At 33.9% G+C, this 23,491-nt stretch overlaps 1 protein-coding gene and 1 long non-coding RNA gene across 9 annotated transcripts in view; one reads left to right on the plus strand and one right to left on the minus strand.

The window, feature by feature from the left end:
- Positions 1-16,483, plus strand: part of LOC145689776 (uncharacterized) — a 35,689-nt gene extending 19,206 nt beyond the window's left edge. The window contains exons 2-3 of the long non-coding RNA XR_014132110.1: positions 3,770-3,921; positions 15,842-16,483. This is a non-coding gene — a long non-coding RNA (uncharacterized LOC145689776). The remainder of the gene's footprint in view (positions 1-3,769; positions 3,922-15,841) is intronic.
- The window catches only part of LOC145689749 (uncharacterized), a 506,237-nt gene continuing 486,840 nt past the window's right edge, over positions 4,095-23,491 (minus strand). For 6 of the 8 annotated variants that reach the window (XM_081763962.1, XM_081763950.1, XM_081763957.1 and 3 more), the window contains 5 exons: positions 23,100-23,166; positions 19,564-19,805; positions 16,487-16,816; positions 13,804-13,977; positions 4,095-6,637 (listed from right to left, as the gene is read on the minus strand). In XM_081763962.1, coding sequence (XP_081620088.1) covers positions 6,425-6,637; positions 13,804-13,977; positions 16,487-16,816; positions 19,564-19,805; positions 23,100-23,166 — 1,026 coding nt within the window. In that variant the 3' untranslated portion in view covers positions 4,095-6,424. Of the gene's footprint in view, positions 6,638-13,803; positions 13,978-16,486; positions 16,817-18,458; positions 18,511-19,563; positions 19,806-23,099; positions 23,167-23,491 lie in introns of those variants that run through there. The other 2 variants (XM_081763966.1, XM_081763964.1) reach the window with 2 other exon arrangements.

A 23,491-nucleotide genomic window follows, 5' to 3' on the forward strand; every position in this document is an offset into this window, starting at 1 on the left:
GAATGAGTTCGAATAGGGGTAGCAAATAAATTTTATTACGTTATCGACCCAGCGCCAAACTGCCAAACTGGAGGCAATTTGCAAGTTGTAAGACGCTATTAACCGCCACCTCCTCCTTAATAAGTGCCCTTGCGAAATGTGTGTGTTTCGACCTCACCACCGTACTGGGCACTCAAGAGAAACCCCCGATACCAAAAATGAAGCATCTATCTAAAAAAAAAAAAAAAAAGTTTCTTCAAACTTTTTTGCAACATCTGTTCGATTTTGAATTTCTAACGCTCGTAATTCAAACATGCTTGTGATCGAGGATTTGTCCGTTTGCGTAATTGTTTCGTATGTAAAAAGGAGTCAATTGAGCATAGTATCGATATGAAGTCAGAGCTACAACCCATGACCTTCCCTAGTTAGTGAATTATTTCAACCCCAACCACTAACGATTTCGGAAAGCCTCATAGAACACACACCACATTCTATCAAAATACAATAATTTTGCTGAAGCTGTCGTGAGACTTTTTTTAATTATTTATTTTATTTTATTGGGGAAGGCAGGATTCACTCCTTGATTCTCGACTGATTCTGAACAAAACCAGGGTGAACGATATGTAAAACCTCAAAAACATATATTCCGTATATCATCAAAATTGAATATTTTGTAGTGGAACATATTTTTTGAATAGAGAATATATCTACTCTTTTATCCTTCACTGATTTTAACTACATGCAGTGGACATCACTGGAAAGCCTTAAAGGAAATTATCGTAGAATATATTTTTTAATCTGTGTGTGTGTGAAATTCACTCCTCCATATTTGACACGCTTAACTGCAATCAATGGAGATGGTAAAACTGTCCTTTAAAAAGTAATTTTTTAAAAAAGTATACAGTACGTTTTATCAAAATCGAGTAGTTTTTACGTAGTTTATTCTGGAAAGTAGCTTTACATATATGCGTGTCAATAGCAACATGAGATGAATTTTACCCCTTATTCGTGATGGATTGTAACCCCAAACATTAGAATTATGTAGGAAAATTGGACGAAGCCACATACCAAGTTTCATTAAAACCGGTTAAATTTTACAAGAGTTACTGTGTAGAACGAACATATGGACACACACACACACACACACACACACACATATATATATATATAATATATATATATATATATATATATATATATATATATATATAATATGCCAATTGAATCGAATGGTAGATGCTCGCTTCTACAATACTGTTTTCTCTCAAGCACTATATTTTTATATCAGCATAAAACACAGGAAGATTTTGGTCAATCAATTTGTTTATTCAAGTTAATCTTTTCAGTCTGCATCCTCTTTCGAGAATGCCCATCTACCGACTAATGTAAATAAGTGAATATATTGATCATGTTATAAGGTCTGTATATAATTCTACATATTTCTCATGTCATTGATACTTTTAATTTTCAATTGATTGTATTTGAAAAATCATAATGGAGTAGCTCACAATATTAAATGAAGACGATAGATCGGAGTTAGTTTTTGTTAACAGATCTTTCGGTGATGTTTATTATGGTAAGCTGAGAAAAGCTTTTTTTTCTGATTTTCATTGGTGAGTGGTGCGGAAAAAAATGCCATTTGTGGCACTAAGTTCACAAAAAAATTGAAATTTTTAGATCAACTCCTTGATTTGTTAAAAATGCCTTGAAGTTTCGTTAAAACATTCATTTTGGAAATTTTTCAGAACATATTATTTTTATTTCTTAAGAGCCTGCTTCACTAAAAATAATACGAAATTTACCACTTTTCTTTTGCTTGTTTATTCACCAGTGAAAGGACATAATGAAATGCAAGTCACCATAATCATAAATAATGCTATTCTACAACAGAAAATATGAACCTGAAGAATGTTCAGTGTTGCCATCCATAGAAATTACAGCGTTGCCAGAAAAACAATTTCCCTAAAATCTAAGTTAAGACAGCGAGTAGAGAAACAAACTCAACTGCATTTGGTTACGTATCATATTGTTTTGGTTTCCTGTGAACTATTTTTTAAATAATAGTTGTATTTAGTTTGTAATAATCAAAATAGTTTTAACATACAGTTATTAAAACTAAATAATAATGTTAATTAAAAAGTAGTTCACAAGAAACCAAAACAATATGATACGTAATCAAATGCAGTTGACTTCATTCCTCTACTCTTTGTCTTAACTTAAATTTTAGGGAAATTGTATTTCTGGCAACACTATAATTTCTATGGATTGCAACACTGAACATTCTTCAGGTTTATATTTTGTGTTGTAAAATAGTATTATCTATGATTATGGTGACTTGCATTTCATTGTCTCCTTTCACTGATGAATAATCAAGCAAAAGAAAAATAGTAAATTTCGTATTATTTTTAGTAAGGCAGGCTCTTAACGGTATGTACATATATATTCACGTTTAGTGTTGCAATTGTCAAAATAAGCTCTAATTAAGTATTATTTAGGTGCTATGCGCCTTCTATTTAAAAAAAAAAATTAAATTAGCTGATAAGTATGTATGTATGTGTGTAGGTTTGTGTGTGTGCATTAATTCTCCAAATGTCTAATAGCTTTATTTTAGTTTCCATACCTCCGAGTCGTTGCAGGTAAAACGTTGTATACGTAAATAAAACTGTGCAAAATCATTAAATCTGCTTCACAGAAGTTGGTAAAGTCACTCCATGTCTTATACTCTTCTGTTTTAGCCTCATTGGGACAACTGAGACTTTCCGTTATTTCGAGAGTTGCTAAAGAAACTTGATGGTTAAAGTCATGATCGAGGTGGTGTGATGCTAATGCTGTGTTGAGAGTTTGAAAAAGATATGTCATGGCTTTTTTATGCAAACTTGAGTATTTCCCGCATAGAACACTGACTTTGTGGTAGATTGAACCTCTATTAGTTTTATGAACCATAAAACCTCCAGCCTCCTTTACAACCCATACTATCAACGAAATCGCATCCAAAGAGGGCGTCAGTGAAACTCATAAAACATGTACTAAAGAAGATCCGGGATATGGCGGCCAGAGAGAATCCATTACCACAGCGTGTTATAGCCAAACGATTACATATTGTTCAGTCAACAGTGAATCATGTAATCCATCACATATTTTGAGGATGCAAATTATCCACAAGGCCAGCGTGCATGTGTTAACACTACGACATATTACGGAGCAAAAGAGTAAGGGCAGAAAGTTGTACGAGACTCATCCATCGTTATGACAACAGATTAAGTATGGCTCTATCGAATTGACTGGAAAAGTTCGGGCCATAACCCACAGAGGTGTTCATGAAAAAGGTCGATGTAACGTTGTGCACCATGAAAAGAAAGTTTCCCGAAAAATTTTGTGGTAGTGTCCTTTGCTACAGAATGTTGGTTGTATTGAAGTTTAGCGTCCCTTTCAGCACCGAAGCTATATGGAACTGGGACTACAGCTTAACTTAGGTTTCGAATCATAATTGCTACAGAGGGAATCTCAATATTCGTAAGGTAGAAAAAAGTCAAAATCAATACTGCTTATTACCAATTCACACAGACGAAATAGCAACATTGCGTGGCGATGACAGTTCGTGTGGAGCTGCATCAGGACAAAGTGCCAAGTCACATGGCCAAAACACCGCTGGTCTACCGACGCATAGCTGGTGGAACTGGTATTCATAATATTCCGTTCAAGGGTATCTGTGTTAAAAATCCAGATGTTAACCTCCTGATAAGCATTGCTGTGATTTGGAACTTCTCAAACAGTACTTTTCATTACGTAGGGTTTGCACCTGTGGAAAGACTAGAAGTAGGAGTGAGACATGTCCTGTTTCCTTGGGACAGCTACAACGAAGTGTGCCACAGTGCAAACTGCGATATTGGTCCATACAGGTGGTCATCACATGATCGATGGTGACTGAGTGGAATATCTTAGGTAAGCATCAGCTTTAATTTGTTCCGATGAACAGGATCAGCCTCTGTACATATTCAAGTATACATTTTTCCGATATAGATTAATTTTTCTGGAAGTCTGTGTTCTGTGTTTTAACATTGCTTTATGGTCTTAGTAAACGGTAGAAGCTTGAAAATAATGCTCCTTCAAACGGAAATAATTTGGAATTTTATTCGTACAATGGAGAAATAAATTACATTAGTTGAAATTTTATCTACATTTTTTATTATAAACAGCAGTTGTTCACATTATCCAATAGTAATCCAATTGACATTTACTTTTTTTTAACAATTTTTTTTTTTATTTAATAGCACCCTGACAATGAAACAACAAAACAATGTGACTTAACTTATCACAAGGATAAACATAAATGTAAAGAAAACTATGCACTTCAAAATGGAGGACTTACAATCATAACAAATTAATTGCTTGTCAAGTTCTAAGTAGCTATTCCACTTCAAGTTAAGGTAGTATAAGATGAAAAATTGGATTGTTACAAACTATGGAGAAATATTGGAATTATTTTACGTTTAGTAAAAACCCACATTAACTATACAGAAATTACTACAAAGAAATTTATGTAAGGAAATGGTTATGTAGTATTGAATAAACAAAAGGTTTCAAACGTATTGCGAAAGCAAAATAGATTTTTACAGTTTCTTCGCTATAAAACAAATAAATGTTCCATTATATATAAACATATACATATATAAAAAAATGCAACATTACAATTTCTAAATGGTCAGTATTGTATTTTTCATTCCCAATTATAATAGTAACTTATAAAAGTGTATTTGGGGCACATACTAAAAGCCATTATATATCGGTACAATTTTTAAATATGTATATAGAAGATTTGAGATTAAATATTACGGTCATAAAATTTATAAGAAAGAATAAATTAATAGGTTTCAATATAAGTATTTTGCTTTCACCTTTGTAAGGTAGGATCAGTTACATAAACACATATTACGCATAGTTAAATATTGAAATCGACAAATACTGAAAACTTTACGCAAATTGTGCACAGATGTCACAAGACCTAATTTGTCCGCTACAAATATTTTGAAAAGGCAATATGCTATGTATATAGTTCAAATATTTATTTTTTTCCCCGTTAATGGTAGAGAATATTAGTGTTTTATATGAAGATCTATATACGAAACTTTATATTTCTTAATGATTGGAAGTTACAGAATTTCTTAAATTTATACTAAATATATATTCACAAAATTTATATATGCATACAATAAAAGATTCAATCCAGTAAAAATGTAACTAAGATAATTGTATAATTAATAGATTTTTTAAAAAGTGGAGAAAAACCTTAAGGAGCGGTATATAGTCTCTGACAGACTGTGTAAAGCACTGAAACGTAATTCTTTACTTTGAACTATTTTTCTTTAAAAAAAAATTCTGAGTTTACATAAAAGTCTTAATCATTGCGTCGTTATAATCGAAAATAGCATACTCACATTACAAGCACTATATGCTTTTCGTGCTCATAACGCAAGACGCAAATAGCATTAAAACATATTTTCAGAGATAAAATGTGTGGTACTTTACAAGTTATTATTTACTAAGAAATCCGTAGCACCTTATAGGGAAATAAAGCAAAATAAACGGTGAATGTTTATCAAAATGATAAATTCTAGTCCAATAGTATGTATTTTGTATATTTTAGTAAATAATCAAATTAAGGAAAAAAAGTATAATAGAGAATAAGTTTAAATGTATATTTTATTTCAGACATCCGTCGTGTCTTTCTTTTTATGCTACACGAAAGTAACATAAACATGTTTTTTAAAAAAGAAAGAAAGACACCGACACAGACATATTGAAGTGTCATAGAGTTCCTCAATTTTAGTTCAAATGTCATCTTGAAGTATATGAAGCCAACATCAAGTTTCATAATCTTATACCAGTGTACAAAATATGTAAAAAAAAAATCTTCATCAGGGTACACACGAACTATTTACTCACTTATATAATTTTATGTAAATACAAAAATATATTATTGAATAAGAAAAATTCTGTACAATATTAACTCCTTTTTTTTTTCATTATTATACAGAAAATTGCTATACAAACAATGTGAATGAAAAGTTTTATTTTTATTAAGTATTTACATTGTTCGTATTATTACCAACAATAAGAGAAGTTTACAAACAAAATGTTTTTCAACTGAAATTTGTTTTTTTGAAACAAAATCACATATGTAACCTACGCACATTAATTTTCAATAGATTTATCTATGTACAACGATCTAAAACTCTCTTTTTTTTTTCTTAAAGTTTTACGTCTAATAAGTGGAATGGAACACCATTACAGCAATAATGAACGACGTAATTGTTGTCGCAATTGGCAACGGCGTTCACAAACAACAATTAAATGATGCATCGTTAGTTGGACTAGATTATTCTCTTTTGTATGCACAATGTCTTTTTTGTTCTATGTCCTGCCTATCTTTTTTTAAAAAAACAGGCTAGCTTTTGGAAAGATTTTCCGCGTTAGAAGTTTTCAGCGGAAAATCTCTGTCCGGCAAAACAACAAGTGTGACAGGTGCCGACACGTTGCCCACAGCGGTGAGTGACTGCATCTGGATGACAATCTTGTTCTTGAGATCCAGGCTGTGAAGAAGGGCTTTGTTTCTGGATGGACTTCGAACGTGTTGGTGTAGAACGTCATTCACGAAAATCTAGAACGAAAGTTAAAAGAATTTCTTATATATTTTTTTCTGATATTTTGTTACACTGCAACCATTAAATACACTGCGTGACAATTACATTCTATAATATTGTTAGTTTTTAACGGGGGAAAAAATGTCTAAAGTTGAAACATATACTGATCGTTGGATCTTATTAAGTTGAATAAAATATGGGTGTGTGTTTGTAAATCCTCATGCGTGGTTTTCGAGAAAAGAAATATTTTGTAACCCTAAAAATTAATTCTGTACAAAAACTACACCACCTATTAAAATGAAACTGACACTGAATTGTGGACCTCATCAAACTCTCCATTATGGTAGTACCAGACGACAATATTCTGTATGACTAACTAGATATAATCCCAGATTATATTTAACTTTTAAACTTCAGCTTTTATTTAACTGTAATATGTCCAAAGATAAGATCTGTATCATTCGAGAGATCACATCAAGCTAAGCGAAATCACATACGTCAGGGTAATTTTCATTTGTGTCATTTGTGTAATTCATTTTCTCATGTGTAATTTTCGAAAATATTTATCTTTTTAGTGCTAAAGAAAATATGTCGTTCGTTGCCGTAATAATTTTATCCTGCTGAAACAGACTCTTAATTTATTTATGTATTTCGTGTGTGAAACGAAATATTGTCAAGTAACAGATTATAGGTATTGTTCGTCTCCTAACGGTGACACACACAATCAGTGCAAACTCAATGATATACAGGGTAAAGCAGAGCAACTTGCTTATTTGAATTTGCTGCCCTTAAGCGATGGTTGGTCCGAGGAGTGTAGGGGTAGGCCAGTAGCGTACGCAGGAATTTATTTCGGGAGGGTTCCAAACTTAATATGAGGGTATTTTATTTTAAAATTCCTAAAGTTGCCCCTAAAATTAGGCTAAATTTACATAAAAGTCGAAATTTCGGAAGGGGGACCCCAGGATCCACCCCCTGCGTACGTCCATGGGGTAGGCGCATAGGAAAAGGCGGGGCTTAAAGTTCTAGCTCCACTTGGTTTAGTTAGCATCATGGAGTGAACGAACATGGAGGCATACTGTTCTAACGGTCGCTTAATCATCGCCACGCAACATGAATACCGTACCCATTTTAATATTGAGCCCCGTAGTCGTGTTTCTGGCTGGCAGTCGATTGTTTCATGGGTAAACAAATTCAGGGAAACTGGTGATGTGAAGAAAAGAAAACTGGGCTTCCACGAACAGCAAGGTCAGTCCAAAACATTGACATGCTAATGCTTTCTGTTTTGTGATCCTTTCAGCGCTCTGCTCGCAAGTATGCAGTTGATATTGGGTTGTCTGCTCGTTCTGAGAGGCGAATCCTTCATGAAGAACTAAATTTTCATCCCTATAAAAGTGGCCGTGGTACAGGAACTTAATCCACGCGATTTTGTTCGAGACAACAGTGAGGTGCTTCCTGGCATGCCTCACGACACACTTGTTTTCTTCAGTGATGAGGCTCACTTTCATCTTTCGGGATCTGTAAATAAACAGAACTTCCTAGTACCCTAGCTCACCTGAAGAACAACATTCGTCAAGCTGTCGCCAATATACCCGTTTATGTGCTGGAAAGAGTTGAACGGAACTTCCGAGTTCGATTAAGGTAGTGTATTAAGAATAATGGACGTCATCTGCCTGATATTATCTTTAAATGTTACGCGTGACATTTTTAAAGAATTAAGTATATATCTGCAATATTTTGTTAAAAATTGAATTTCTAAATAAGCAAGTTGCTCTGCTCCACCCTGTACAAAAAGTGAAAAAATATAGAACTGGACCAAGAATCAAACGAGGGTCTCTGCTTTACCGTACCGATGCGTTAGCCACTACGCTACAAGTATACTCCGTGAACAGCCATTTCAGTCAGATCCAGTCCCACATGTTTTGTTTTTTTTGTTTTCTTTTTTTTTGTTTTCTTTTTTTTGTTTTCTTTTTTTTTTGTTTTCTTTTTTCCCTACAAAGGCGGATCAATAACTAACGCGTAACAACTCTGCGATACTGATCTGGGTCGTGAAAACTGAAAGAGAAGTACTTTAAAGTTGGCACTATACTCGATAGTTGTTCGATTAGGTAAACCTCTAACAGCGGAAGCTTGAACTACTAAGCGTGTCGAACAGACGTCTCCTGATGAACAGCAGAGAGGTTTATTCCTGGGCGTCATCTAAAACAGTGCGGGCATCTACGGAATGAAACCATACCGATTCCACACCAAAGACGAAATTCAAGGTGATTCAATCTGCGGAAAAATGCTAGTGCCGGCATTCTTGGATTCAAGGGGTTCTACTGATAGATTTGCTAACAGTAGGGCTAATGTGAGTATGATTGCTGCATCATACGAAACAACCTTGGCAAAATTGCGTCGTGCGCTTCATGACAAACCCCCTACTTTTAAGGGGGCAGACTACTAAAATTGATACAAAAGCTAACCATTTTTCTTTTGCCCGTTTTTCGTGAGTGAAAAGAGATAATCAAATGTAACTTACCACAATAATAGATAATATTATTCTACACCCAAAAATACGTATCAAAAGAATTTTCAATGTTGCCATCCATAGAAATTACAGTGTGACCAGAATTTGAATTACCCAAAAATCTAGGTTAAGGCAGCGGCTAGAAAAATGAACTCAACGGTAATTGATGACTTATCATGTTGTCTTGGTTCCTTGTTAACTACTTTATAAATAACATTTGTATTTATATTGTACTGTTTATTCCAAAATTATTTATTTTGTACTGTTTAGTACTTACAGTATTGCTCTAGCAACTTCGGATTATGATCCTTTGGCCCCATGAAAATTTTGGCCTGCTTCTGATGATGAAATGAAATCGGTTGTACGTAGATAGCTATATTCCCGAAGATGGACTTCTATGAATAAAGTATTTTGAAACTTGTGCCACGATGGGAGAAATATGTTAAAAGAGTCGTTGGTTATGTTGAAAAGTAACTTTAATATGAGCCTTTACCTTGTATATATTCTTAATGTGTTACCTATTACACTTTCTTATACATAAATTGTACCTTCGTATATCATTGAATTCACATTTAGAAAGAAATTGAGGTGGGATAAAATCAGTTATTTTTTTCATTCATTGTCTACAATTCAACTGTCAGAGGTGTTCTGTAATATAGACACTGGATTATCCAAGCATAACCGGTATTGTCTACAGTCTGAGTGATTAAACACCGATCACAATAGTAAAGGACTGTATTATATAATTCATACACACACTTTTTCTTTTCACTGTGTATGATATTATAGTTACAGGTAGTATATGTGTTACCGCTAGGAAAAGACAACCAACCATCTGGTAATTAACAGTGTATTTTGCTACGTATGTAGTTCATAAATGATTATTTCTTCCAGTAGAATAAACTCAGTTATTACAACCAACGAACGATACACTGTTTAGTGGCACTAAAGTTCGTTTTCGTCGATTAAAAAAAATACACGAAAATTTACCCAGAAAGTATGTTATTTTGTTAGCTCGATGTGATCTATCGAGTAATACATCTCTTTGTACAATATTTAAGTTAAAAGAAGAGAAATTTAAAAAGACTTAATGATAATTTTAGACTATATCTCATTAACCACAATATGCATTGAGATCTTACTAGTGCTACAATGAAGAGCGTGATGAGGGAATATGTCAGGATCAGTTTCGTCTCAGTAAGTAACATGCTTCTCGTACGTTTCAGTTTAACGTTCCATGGTTATGCCTTTTAGGGTAAGGAAGATGGATGATTAGGGCAAGTAAGTGATGATAGAAGAAATGGTGGAATGACGGTGTTGGGAAAAATCCGGGAGTTTCCCGAGGAGAACCACGGACACGATATTGTGCACCACAAACTTACTTGATCGGGAATCGAATCAGTGACCCTACAGCGCCAGAGAAGAATCAATTTTTAAGGCGTTTGGTTTACCAAAACTTTTTTGTATTTGGTCTAGGAATTAATTCGTGCGGTTGGTACGCACACATTGAAGCTGTAGTACAAACACAAAATACATAAATACCTTAAGAAAAATATTGTCCATCGCTAGCCACCACTTTCGCCCATCTGTCAGGCACCGTACATCCTTGGAAGCGATCCAGTCAGAGACCCATGTTTCGATATCTTCTGAAGAAGTAAACCGCTGTCCAATCAAATCGTTGTTCATGCAATCGAACAAGTAGTAGTCCGAAGGAGCAACGTCTGGTGAATACGGCGGGTGGGGTAAAACTTCCCATCCGACATTTTCTGAATAGGTTTTGACCGGTTTTGCGACATGTGGGCGAGCGTTATCATGTTGAACAATAAGTTTATCATGTCTGTTCTCCCATTCTGGTCGTGTTCTGGCCAGAGCTTGCTTCAAACGCATTAATTGTCGTCGATAACGTTCTCCATTCATAGTTTCACCCGGTTGCAGCAGCTCATAGTACACCACACCTTTCATATCCCACCATATGCACAGCATAACCTTTGCACAGTGAATACCTCGTTTTGGTTGTGATGGACCTGGTTCACCTGGTTTCACCCAGATCTTTTTTCGTTTAGGGTTCTCGTAATGGATCCACTTCTCATCACCCCTTAATAATTCGATGCAGAAACCCCTTTCTGCTCTGTCGTTGAAGCAGCAATTCGTAAATGGTTTTTCGTCTTTCAACGTCTCTGTCTTTCAATTCATGTGGAACCCAATGTGACATCTTTTGAATCATTTCCATGGCTTTCAAGCGTTTGGAGACTGTTGTTTGATCAACGCCTAATGCTGCTGCAAGTTGTTCCTGCGTTTGACACGAATCCTGCTCGAGCAATGCTGTCAATTCTTCGTCTTGAAATTTTTTTGGCTGTCCAGCTCGCTCTTGGTCTGCCAAGCCGAAATCACCACTTCTAAACCGTGCAAACCACTTCTGACACGTTTGCTCAGCTAGAGCATGGTCACCATACACTTCCACCAAAATACGATGACTTTCAGTCGCACTTTTCTGCATGTTAAAGTAATGCAGCAGGACACCCCGCAAAAACACTTTATCAGGCACAAATTGCGCCATGTTCACTTAACTACAAACTGGTGTTGTTGACGCTTTAATCCACTGCCCTATACTACGAACGATACGCGATGACAGGGGTTTGCAACACATGTGTGGATACACGGAACTGTGGGACGCTCCGTTCGTTGCGCCATCTCTTGTCCACCCGCACGAATTAATTCCTAGACCAAATACATTTATCCTGTCCAAAAGACGAAAAATCTCAACTACTTGATGAATTACCACTAAATTTGGTCACGGATAGAGAGTCAAAAGCTAGGATAGGGTTCGTTGAGGGAGCTGATATTCAAACGGAAGTGGGCCAAGTGACAGAAACAAACCGCATACGGCTTTTACGTCGTTGGTCCTATAGAGCGCAAACGATAATAAATAGCGAGATGTGGTTTTCTTTATTCGATTAAGCATCCGAAAAATACAGTCCATTTCCATCTTTGAAATCTCTACTAATACTGAAAGTTGGGGGGAAATCCATTATAACTTCCGATTTTAATATTGATCTACGTAGGATAACAAAAACAACAACAAAAAGAAAGTGAGAAGCGGTTGTTTAGAACTGATTTAGCGTTGTAAGAATAGGTACTATCTTATCTCTTAATGCCCTATTCAAACCAGAAGTGGTACAAATCAATCACTTACGGTTTTAACGTTGATCACTGTAGAATAAAAACCATAATATATAGCTAGAAGCTGTTTTCTGCAATCAATTAAGCATCTCAAGAATATATTCCATCCATACTCCAATCGTTCTACTAACACTGGAAGTTGGGGGAAATCAAGTGCCACTTGCAGTTTCAATATTGAGAAAATATCACGCTATCCGAACGAAACAAACTCCTTCACGTGGCATACATATGGAACTGCTACTTGTTAGGTTTACAAAGAAATTCGTCTTCCTGCATTTTATTTTCTAAAACTACGCATTATCTTTTAACACTCACGTTTATCATTTTCTTCAGCTCAATATGTTCTATCAATTGGTATATGTCTCATCTTTGGACGTTTTCTTTTCCTGTTAAATGTTAATAATATTATAGAAATTATAGTTAAACATATAAATGAATCGATATGAAACGAAATCTTTAATGTCTCTAACACTGTAGGTTAAATTTAAAAATGCTAAGTATAAATAAATGATGAAACAACTTATAGAATAAGGAAATTGGGAGAAAGTGAGAGAATGCCCCAAGAAACTTAAGGAAACTTACGTGTATACAAGAATCATGAATACAATCAATGTGGAGATAATTGTGATACTACAGACACAGCTTACGTACAAATATGTAAGTATAATCTGATCTGAGCTGTAATAAAAGGGAAAAAAATACTAATTTCAATAACTAATCTTAACAGAGATCCACAAAAATTGTAATTTTATATCTTTCTTTAAAAAAATCTGGTCTAGTGTGGCGTCTGCAACAATTTCTCCCCATGTCAATGTGATCAGGTCAAGTTTATATCAAAATATAAATTGAAGTATTCAAAAATTTGTAACAGAAATCTCATCTGAAAGTTTAGTTCAGTTGGTTTTTACTTATTTTACCTTAGGAAAAATACGCTTGTGGCCTTGCTAAGTAACATTTTCAGCAATAAAAATCTTGTTACATTATTGAGAATGGAATAGCACTCGTTTCGAATTCCAATGTTTCTTCCAGCAATATATCTTATTGTCCGTATAATGTTTAAAACAAGCCAGTCTCCTTGTAATAAAATGCTCTTATACTTATATAGATTTTTTTATGTATGTGTGGCTGTCTAAACAATTATAGATATCCACATTGACTTGACACCCAGTCTTCCATTCCAGGCGCTGCTATCGGCTGAAGAAATTCCACTTCCTTTCGCTGAGGCTCTCTCGCTTAACAACAGTTGAACTCTTATTGGCTTAACGCGTGGGTGTGAGCTTTAGTTCGCATTTTTGCCACGGCTCAAGACATTTTGGCAGCACTTTAGTAATCACTAATTACGGAATAATAGAAATTATTATTCTACCGGGAATTGAACCCGAAATCATACATACCAATGTGGACGTCTATGCTCTCCCGTCTTTTATTCTACTTGGAATGCTCGAGTAAGAATTCCGAAACTTTTGCACTCTTCAATTATTATTGATATTAACTTACCTTATAACCTGTCACCATGTCGTCCATTGGTGGATTCCAAGCCAATAAGAGACTGTCAAAGCCAACTTTTCTAAGAATACGTAACTCAGAAGGTGAAGGAATGTCATCACAAACAAAATTGGTTTCGGAACTCTTCGGTGAATAGTCGAGTGATGTTGAACTACCTGACAGACTCTGTAAGAAGAAAGAAAAATAAGTGGACAGTGGACAGGACAGATTAGAACTAATGTATCACATTGTGGCTTGGTCCAAATTAGAAGCAACAGAATCAGAGAAAAAAATGTTTTGTAGTAGCAGCTGATATTTGTTAATTACATACAATTACTAAATTCAATGATATTTAAGAATGAAATAAAAGTACTTGAGAGCTAAACTTAAAAATAAACCTAGCTATCAAAAATTAAATACAAACATTAAGAATTCGAGAAACCGATACAATTAGCAACAAATGTTTTGCCGACTTAATGTAATGGATTAGATGTTTATTAGTCTTACGAGCTGGCTAGAATGGGAAGCTACAAAATGTTTTATTCTAATGATAATTATGTCTTAAGGGAAAAAATCAAAATGCACCCGAAACATCGAAAGCTAATAGCAAACTTGAAATCCCGTACACAGTGAAATTTCTAGAAGTTATTAAGTTAAAAGCTCAGATTAAAATATAGATATTCTTATTAATCAATTAAGGACACAAAATGTGATTATCGATTCTTGTATATGACAACAAGATTGAGCAATTACTTTCTTGTCCGATATCTATTGGATTATTAAGGAATCACCCCTTGATAAGGGTTTATTATGTCAATTTTTTGTACATATATACATACACACACACATCAACCAATATCAATCAACAATATTAACGTCATTCTACACAATTTTTCGCTATGAATGCGAATTTCATTACGTTATTTTTTAATTTTATTGAACATTTATAATTAAAAATATTGTGTGTTTTGATCCTATGTGTTTCTAGTATATGCAGGGTTGCAAGTGATGATGATATACACAATTCTTTGGTTTAAAATAGATAAAATAGAATTGGAAATTTAAAGATAGGGAGAATAAATGTATGATTGACTAAATGTTAGACAAAATGTAATTACGTAAACTACTTTTTATCTTTCTATTAGCAATAATATTTAAGTATTTGTTATTGTAATTTCTGAATAGTTGAGAAAACTTAAATACAGTTTCTTGTAAGTAAATTATATCTGTTTTCAACCAAAAATTCTGTAGAGATACAAGATAATCAATAAAAGAAAATTACAAGTACTTTCTTGCGAAATGAACTATGTTAATGACTTGTGTAATACTTTTGGACTATTTCTGTGTTGATCGTATTCTATAAATATATGGTAACAAAAATATTCTTAAAATGAGAGTTATTAATATTATCATAGATGCACCATCACATCGTTCCCTCCTAGTGCTATGAAAGTAAGTGAGAAAGCTCAGTGGTAGCGTTCTTGCTTGTATAATCGAAAACTCCATGCAGTCATGACAAAGGTTCTCTCTATGTAATATCTTACAAATACGGAAATTGTGGATTGATGAAACATCATAGCAAAGACAATTCAGCTCATCTTTGTCATCTCCAAGCTAGGGTAATTTTTAAATTCATAACTTTTTCCGCTGTTCACTGTTTCTTGTCACCTTCTAAATTTATCGATTATATTTTTCGTATATGTTATTGAGAAATTACCAGAAAAATGCAATAAATTGTGATTAATAGCAATGGCGGGTATTAAGGGAAGTCACATCGGTAAAAATTAAAATTTTATCGCTACAGGATCAGGAAAGAAATCTTACCTAATTAGAAGTTTTAGAAGCTCAGTCGCTCGTCTAAAATTTTAATTTTTACCAATATTACTTTCCTCAAGAATCACCACCGATTGATACAACATGTCTCTAAAGTAAGTCCCACTTTAAAAGCTTTATTGTTAGAAAACTATTGTACTTTAGTTTATGTTGTTAATTGCATATGATGCATTAAGGTTTATTTTAATGCATTTCGTTTATTTTCGTTTCATTGCAGTTTCCTGCACCAAAGTTGATTTCATGAGGAACAGTTCATCAAAGCAACAATTAATGAAGTTCGGTTGTGCTGGAAAGGCGTTTTGCATGATGAAATTCGAAAAAAATCTGCATGGTGGACTTTTTCGTGTGAGGTTACGTTAAGGACCACGTTTATGTGCCTCCTCTTCCACGGTACCCTCATGAACTGCAGCTACGATCACACCAGATATGTTAAGTAAAGACTGGCAAGAGCTAGCTTACCGCATCGATGTTTGTCGCATACGGCGCTCACATTCAGTCCATGTATTGTTTTCATTCTACCACAAAACCTTAGGGATCCATGTATCATGTGACATGAAAAAAGTTCATGATATGTATGGTAGTTTCTTTATAATAAAATTTTAAAATTACAACTTAGTTTAGAGACACTCCTAGTACGATAGTAATAATCTTAATATTAATCTATCTTTCCTATTTTCTCTACACTTCCTCATCTTACATTTTCTTCCTGTCATTGTTGTAAAATCATCTTGCATCGATTTTGTACAGTTTATCATATTATAATAAAATACAATGGTTAGATTAGTATATCAGAATATTTAGTTACTATTAGTTTTAGCATAACAGTTAGTAGCATATATCAAACAGAGGAAAAAGCAATTACCTGAGTTTCAGATATTAGTCTTCTGTCAGATTGTGAAAGGTAACTACAAAGCTTAGCATTATCAAAATCCTGAATGTTATTTTTTGTTCTGACTCGGCTAATGGTTTCAAGAATGGCATCTAAATATCCATTCCGCACACGCATTCGAATCTCGTCAGCCAAGACAGTGATGAGGCAGTCTTTTTTACGGCATTTGTCTTCCAGCATACTCACAGTGGACTCATGCAAGCTTTCTTGCAGGCACTTCTGTCGCTCAAATTTGCTCTGCAACTGCACTTGTTGCTCCTGCAAATGACTCACCACAGCTCTCAGATCGTTTAATTCTTGAGCCTGGAAGATTCAGATAAAGCGAGAAAAAGCATGCTATCATGCATCAGCAAAATACATAATCATTATGCATGCTTTTAAGAGGAAACAAATTTGAATTGATTTTTATCGTATAAGGAAACTTCTTTCTTTTAGGAACATGCTCTGTATAGTGAAAACTTTAATGTCAATTTAAATATATTTTCAAAATACACTGTAAATAGGGCACGATGTTCTGCTTGATATTGAAAATTATAAGGATCACATTTGTACTTCAGTATAAACCAATTTTTGTTTCAGATACTTATGTGAAATTCAACACTTCAAACTCGTTTTGGTTTTACATTAGGTATCCTATTTTACACAGCATGCTTTGAAAGTCACAACAAGAAGGATGCCAAGAGATCAAGAACCGTGTCCTTGCAAAGCCATGCGTTGCCTAAAGGATACGTTTTCCGATCTATGTTCTTTCACTTTGTTTATTGCCCTCCTAAAAATATCATAAACAAAGGACACGTTTTTGACCCATGTTTATTGGGGAATTTTTGCATATTTTGATTGGATATATCTGTAGTTTCATTTTATGGATGTTTTTTTTTTTTTTTTTTTTTTTTTAGTTCTCTTTTCTATACTGTATCTTTCAAACTATCCCTGTATCTATATCTGTTATAATCCATCAAAAATATAGGAAATCACGATCCTAGAGTCCTTTGGAACAGGATCGTAGCAGAAAGTGGTAAAGTCTGCTCAATAATATAGGATATATATTCAATCTTTGGATCAAACATTTGGATATATATATATAAAAAACGAAACAAAAGAGCCATCCTACTATGACCTCTATCCCAGTGATTCCTATGGATATTATTTCCTATGCTCGCCTTAAGTCAACTTCGTTATAAGCACTTGTTTCCAATGTAAAGTTGTTTAAGAATCTGGAAGAAATATTATTTTGGCATTTGTAGGTACTTTAAAAAGCCGTTTTTCACTAGGACTTTTTGTCCTTTTTTTATTTTTGTGTGTACTACCACGTGGTATGTTCCGTATTCACTATTTTGTATTTGTACGTTATTTACATTTTATACGTATGTTTATTAAACATCCGTCCGTTTATATTAGAGATTTGCTCAAACTACTGTCATCGCCAAAGAAAGACTGTAGCACTTCACAGCATGTTTTTTATGAATGAAACCAATTTGGGGGACTTTCAGTTTTCAATGAGAAAAATATTCAGGTGTTTCAAGAAAGGATGCTTTCACAGGGACCTTCAATGAACATAGTCAATAGCAAATATTATTTTACTTACAAAGCATATATATTTCCCGCTATTCATTACAACTGTTAGATTTTCCTTCAAACATATCACCTTACCTGAATTCAGTGGTATTAAGGTAGCTATTATTAATCTGTGTTGTAATCTCATGACAGTTTTGTTATACCGAAAAATCTCTCACTGGGGCCACGGTTATTACACACATCCAAAACGAAATTCCAAACGCATTAAATGCAACCCAGTGCGCTTTTAACTACACACTACAACGAAACTGAAGAAGAGTTAAAAGTGATTATGGAAGCAAACTTTTTTTTCGTCAATACCAAACAACCGTTAGTAGGCTCTTGTTTCAATGCAAAAGGAATACCACAAACCAACTAGTGATAATCTCACCTTATTTCTTTGCATATAATACACATATTGATTAAGTGAATTTCACTCACTGCTGAAAAAACAGAATAAAAATGTTTACATCCCAAGTTAAATATACAATTGATGTATTTATTGCACAATTTTACGAAATAAAAAAAGTTGAAATTTAGTTCGAGTTAAGCTATAAAACTTTATATATACCAAAGAAAAATTTTTCGAATTCATGTTTTGTTAGGAGTAAATTTAGGAATAATTATTTTTATGCCACAAGCAAATAAAATCGCGTCTCTTTATTTTTTATAATTATTTTTTTTAAATAATAAAAGTTAATATAAAAAACTACTTAATTTATTCCAAATTATGAACTTGATGGTTCATTTTAAAGTTGAGTTACAAAAGCATAAGATTTCGATTTGGGCATCATATTGAAGTTATACTTTGAATCCTGTCAGAAATACCTATTTACTCGTATATAAGCGTCCTTTTTTTCTCCAAAATGTAGGGCTAAAATTCTTGAAGAACTCTTATTATGACATGATTTAATTTTGGACAATAGAATTGACGACGTCAAACAATGGAACTGACGAAAGAGGAGAGAAATGGGGAATTGAGTGATGAGACATAACATCATTGTTCGAATTTTGTGTCAAAATATGGAAGGAGAAAGAAAACAATAATAATGATTTAAGAGTTTTGATAATGTAAAATTCTATTGTCCATTGTTTACTATTTCAGTTCGTAACACTGCATCTCAATTGGAGTATATTTTCAGGATGGATAGAGGTGCTACTAATAACTACCTGGAAAGATACTTCTAAAAACTCACTCGTTTTGCAGGTAGTGAAGAGTCATTGGTTGACAATTGCGTAAATATTCTGTAGTGATCTTATTGGGGGTGCTTGTATTCGCATAATAATCAGATTCTCAATACAAGCACATTTTTTAATTATTATTATTATTATTATTATTATGAGTGCGTTTATATTCGAGTAAATACGGTAGGTTTAAAATCTAGATGCTCTCACTGAATAGTATACATATTGGAAAATCAATTGAAAGTTAAAATGTTAGGCTATGAGAAACTAAGATTTCTGTTGCTTACTAGAAATTAATTATGATTTTGTACCTGCTTGTTAAAACTATCTTCTCTATTTTCCACTTGTTGCTGGAGTAGTCTGTTTTCCTCATTCAGTAGTACCAGCTCTTTCTCTTGTTGTGTAAGTCTTCTCTCCAGTTCTTCTCGAGACAACGCATTGTCCGTAGGTTGAGAAGTTGTCGTAGTCGAGGTCGTGTCTTCCATTCTGTCACTCTCAGTCGAGGACAGCTGGGTCGTCGGGTTTTTAGCCAAGTTTTCTGCAACTATTGATTCTAGAAAGAATGGAAAAAAAATGTATAAAAATTAAACATTATTATAACTTAAAAGAACTTAGATCACGTCATTTATTTTGAGTGGGAACGGTAAAATTATCTATCTACTGAACCAAAGATCACATTTCTGAAACAAAGTAAAATTGATAAACTTGTTTTATTTATTTATTTATTTTTTTTTATTTTTGACAAGACAAATTTGAGAAAAATTACCGGTTTGACTATAAAAAAGCATTTGTTTTAATTGTTTGCAATATCTAAAACATAGTCACTCTTTGTACAAAAACATTGATTCGTTTTCCTACTTAAATTATTTTTTCTGTTCTTTTTTCCCAATTTTATCATTATAGGTGATTTTTACAACCTGAAGATGAATATCGGATATGAATGAGGTTTTTATTGAGTGAAAACGTTCTAATTCAATAACTCGAGAGTGCAATAATCGGTAAAAATCCTTGTTCTACGGCTTGCGTATGAGAATGGCATTTGCTAAGAATTAAATTACGTAAGTTTATAATTAACTGTATACACTACATTCTTCTATTTTCAACACATACTTGTATGTTTCTTGAATCTAGGATAGTGCATGAATCGGCGAACGTAGAGTGTGTTGATGAATGAATGAATGTGTTCTTTCTTTAAATAATTATGTAAATTTCATTAAATTATGTAAAACTACATAATAGATTAGTGATATGATGTGGATTAAATACTGTATATTCAGTATTTATTGTTAAAAAGTATCTGGTCTACTATATTCCGACTCTCTCTCTCTCTCTCTCTGTCTCTCTCTCTCTGAACTAATAAAGAGGATATAAAAGCGACTCTTCATTAAAGTCAGTTGATTATCAGTCTAAGCCCATAGACCTTATATATGTTTACTATTTCTCCATTGACATTATTCAGCATGAAATAAATTAAGGAATATCTGGGGGCCGCGGTGGCTCAGTGGTAGAGCGCTCACCTCTGGTGCTTGGGGTCCTGGGTTCGATCCCAGTCCCCGCCAAGTGAACTTTGTGGTGGACAAACACCGTGTGCGTGGGTTTTCTCCCACTTTCTTCGTTCCACCATTTCATTCATTACTCATCATCACCGTCTCCTTTAGCCTAACCGGCGTAACCGTGGGACGTAAAACTCAAAGATTTTTCATTTGGATATCTCAAATAGTGTGGAAGAAATACAGAAATGAAAATAGGGAGATTCAGTTGGGACACCCTGTATTTGTAATCATGCGTCAATTTAATCCCTTAAGCGTAACAATATGACTATGCGTAAGTCATAAAATTTTCGGACGGCAAAATAATATTGTACGATAAAATCGAGCAAATATGAACCAAAATGATAACAAACTTAATTAATAGTATCGTTTTAGAGGTTGGGGGGGGGGGCTGGTTTTTGAGGTAGATTATTTCTTATTGGATAACCCTTCAATTAATTTTAACTATTTCTTATGTTTGTTTCTGGCATAACGAAGAAAAAACAGAATTTAAATATCATCATGTCGTGCATATATACAGACACTTAAATATATATATATATATATATATAGTTAGAAATTAATACAACTTACAACGAAAATGATAAGAAATACGCATATTCGGCGACACAGAAGGATGTGATACATGGTGTACATGGAGCATGAATCATCATTGCTGTTAAGTTAACATTGTCATTCAACCAAGGTGGGAGTGGTTAGTACAATTATTAGTCCTTTTTAGGAAAAATTCTTTCATTTTCAGTTACATTATTTTTACAGCTAAGTCTTAAAAAAAAATGCTTAAGGATGAAAAGATCCGGAAAAAGAAAAACTTTTCCATGCGCTTTCCTTGCTCTCTGGTAACTTTATCAATGTATTTAGCTGCACTGCTAGGCTTTTAACATGGAAGTGGCGTATACTTGTCCCGTGGAGTTCCTTTCTTGAAAAGAAACAAATTTGATCCTCGCTTCGAAATTTGTGTAAATATAGCCTCTGGAAAAAATACGTTATAAGATAGAAAAATGTTTCACTACTCTTGAAGAACGAGTAGTATTTTTCATGTGGAAACAGTGAAATTTTTATATCATATTTTATTAGGATTACGCAAGTAGGATTATGTTGTGTTATTAATACGTACATATACATATTTACGTCCGTTACTCCACACGGTAACTCTTGAACGAAAGTTAATTTCGTAATTCTTTTTTTCGACAGTAGATGGCTAGATCGATTATCTCGGCAGGAGTCAACTTGTTAATATTTTAACGGGTAACAGTGATTTTAATTCGCCCGTTACTCCACATGAAAGCCAATTTTCTATTTTTTTTTTTTTTGCAATAAATAGCTAGAACAATTATCTCGATCCAGTTTGTTACTGGTGTCAATCCGTTAACAAGGGTAACGGTGATTTTAACGGTAGATATCCATATCTCATTTTCTGCTATTGAAACAAACGTTGTAGAAGTTATACATCGCGTCGTTAAGATGTCAACAAATGTCCTCTAGCGTTTGACTTCTATCGGACGAAATTGAAACTTCAAGTGCGTGATCCCTTTTACTGTATACAGAGTTTATTTATTTTCAAGAGACTACTTTGCACAATTTTTAAAGTGAGGATTATGTTTTGGGGGGGGGGCGGAGGGAATAATACTCTATCACAATAGAGGAACCGATATAAATGATACCAACCTAGCAGCGTGCTTGATAAAACTGATAACATTGCCACAGAGTAGCGAAGCCGTGGAGAAGTTTCTCCTCCCAGATTCTCGGTAAGATCTTTTCATCTCAAGTATGCTACAGCTACCATTAGCAAATACTTTTTAGAATAGTTGTAGGTTAAACGTGCGAATGTATTTTCTAAAATTGTGAGAAAAAAAATTAACACTGCGGCTTATACATGTGAGAATACGGTATATGTTTAAAGTATATTTAAATGAAGCTTGGATCGTATCAGTGGCAGCTCTTGGGGAAGCCACATCGATAAAAATTTTGATTTTATCGCTACAATCCAGGAGAAACCACATCGTTAAATAAATCAGATTTTATCGCTACAATCCAAGGGAAGCCACATTGGTAAAAATTTAGATTTTATCGCTACAATCCAAGAGAAGAAAGCTGACCTAATTTGCTAATTCTTGTATATAGCTTTTTCAAGTTGACTAAAGCTTTTTTTCAGTAGCCTGTAGCAATGAAATTTAAGTTTTTACCCCCCTCAGAAGCCATCACTGGATCGCATGCATGTAGCCAAGTTAATAAGGATTCAGTTTAGTACTCTTAGACTACTACTATATCAAAATGATATGTGTAACAGGATTTACCTGGAATGCTATTTCCACCTGCCTCTCCTTCCTCTATATCAGAACTTTCTTCTAACAGTGTTCTGCGCTGTTTAAGAAAAAGAAAGCAAATTTATATAATCTTAATATTTACATCTGTTTGAATTTTAAAATATAACTCTTTCGATCCGCAAAAACTGTTTTCGTTAGATCGAGTCCTTTCTTACAAGAGATAATTCTCTAATTAATTAAAGTTCCCATCTGACTTAGGACTGTCACGCTCACTTTTGGTGTACGTGATTCTCGATTCGATTCTCAATGAAGGCTTAAGATTTTGGTGTATTGATCTAGTGTTGAATAATGAAAAATGGGACTGAGAGCATTAAAAATAAATACATAAATAAAAAATAAACTTTGAAAGTTGATACGGTGAT

Source organism: Thermobia domestica, chromosome 1 (assembly GCF_964235325.1).
Source record: "Thermobia domestica chromosome 1, izTheDome1.hap1.1, whole genome shotgun sequence".
Lineage (NCBI taxonomy): Eukaryota > Metazoa > Arthropoda > Insecta > Zygentoma > Lepismatidae > Thermobia > Thermobia domestica.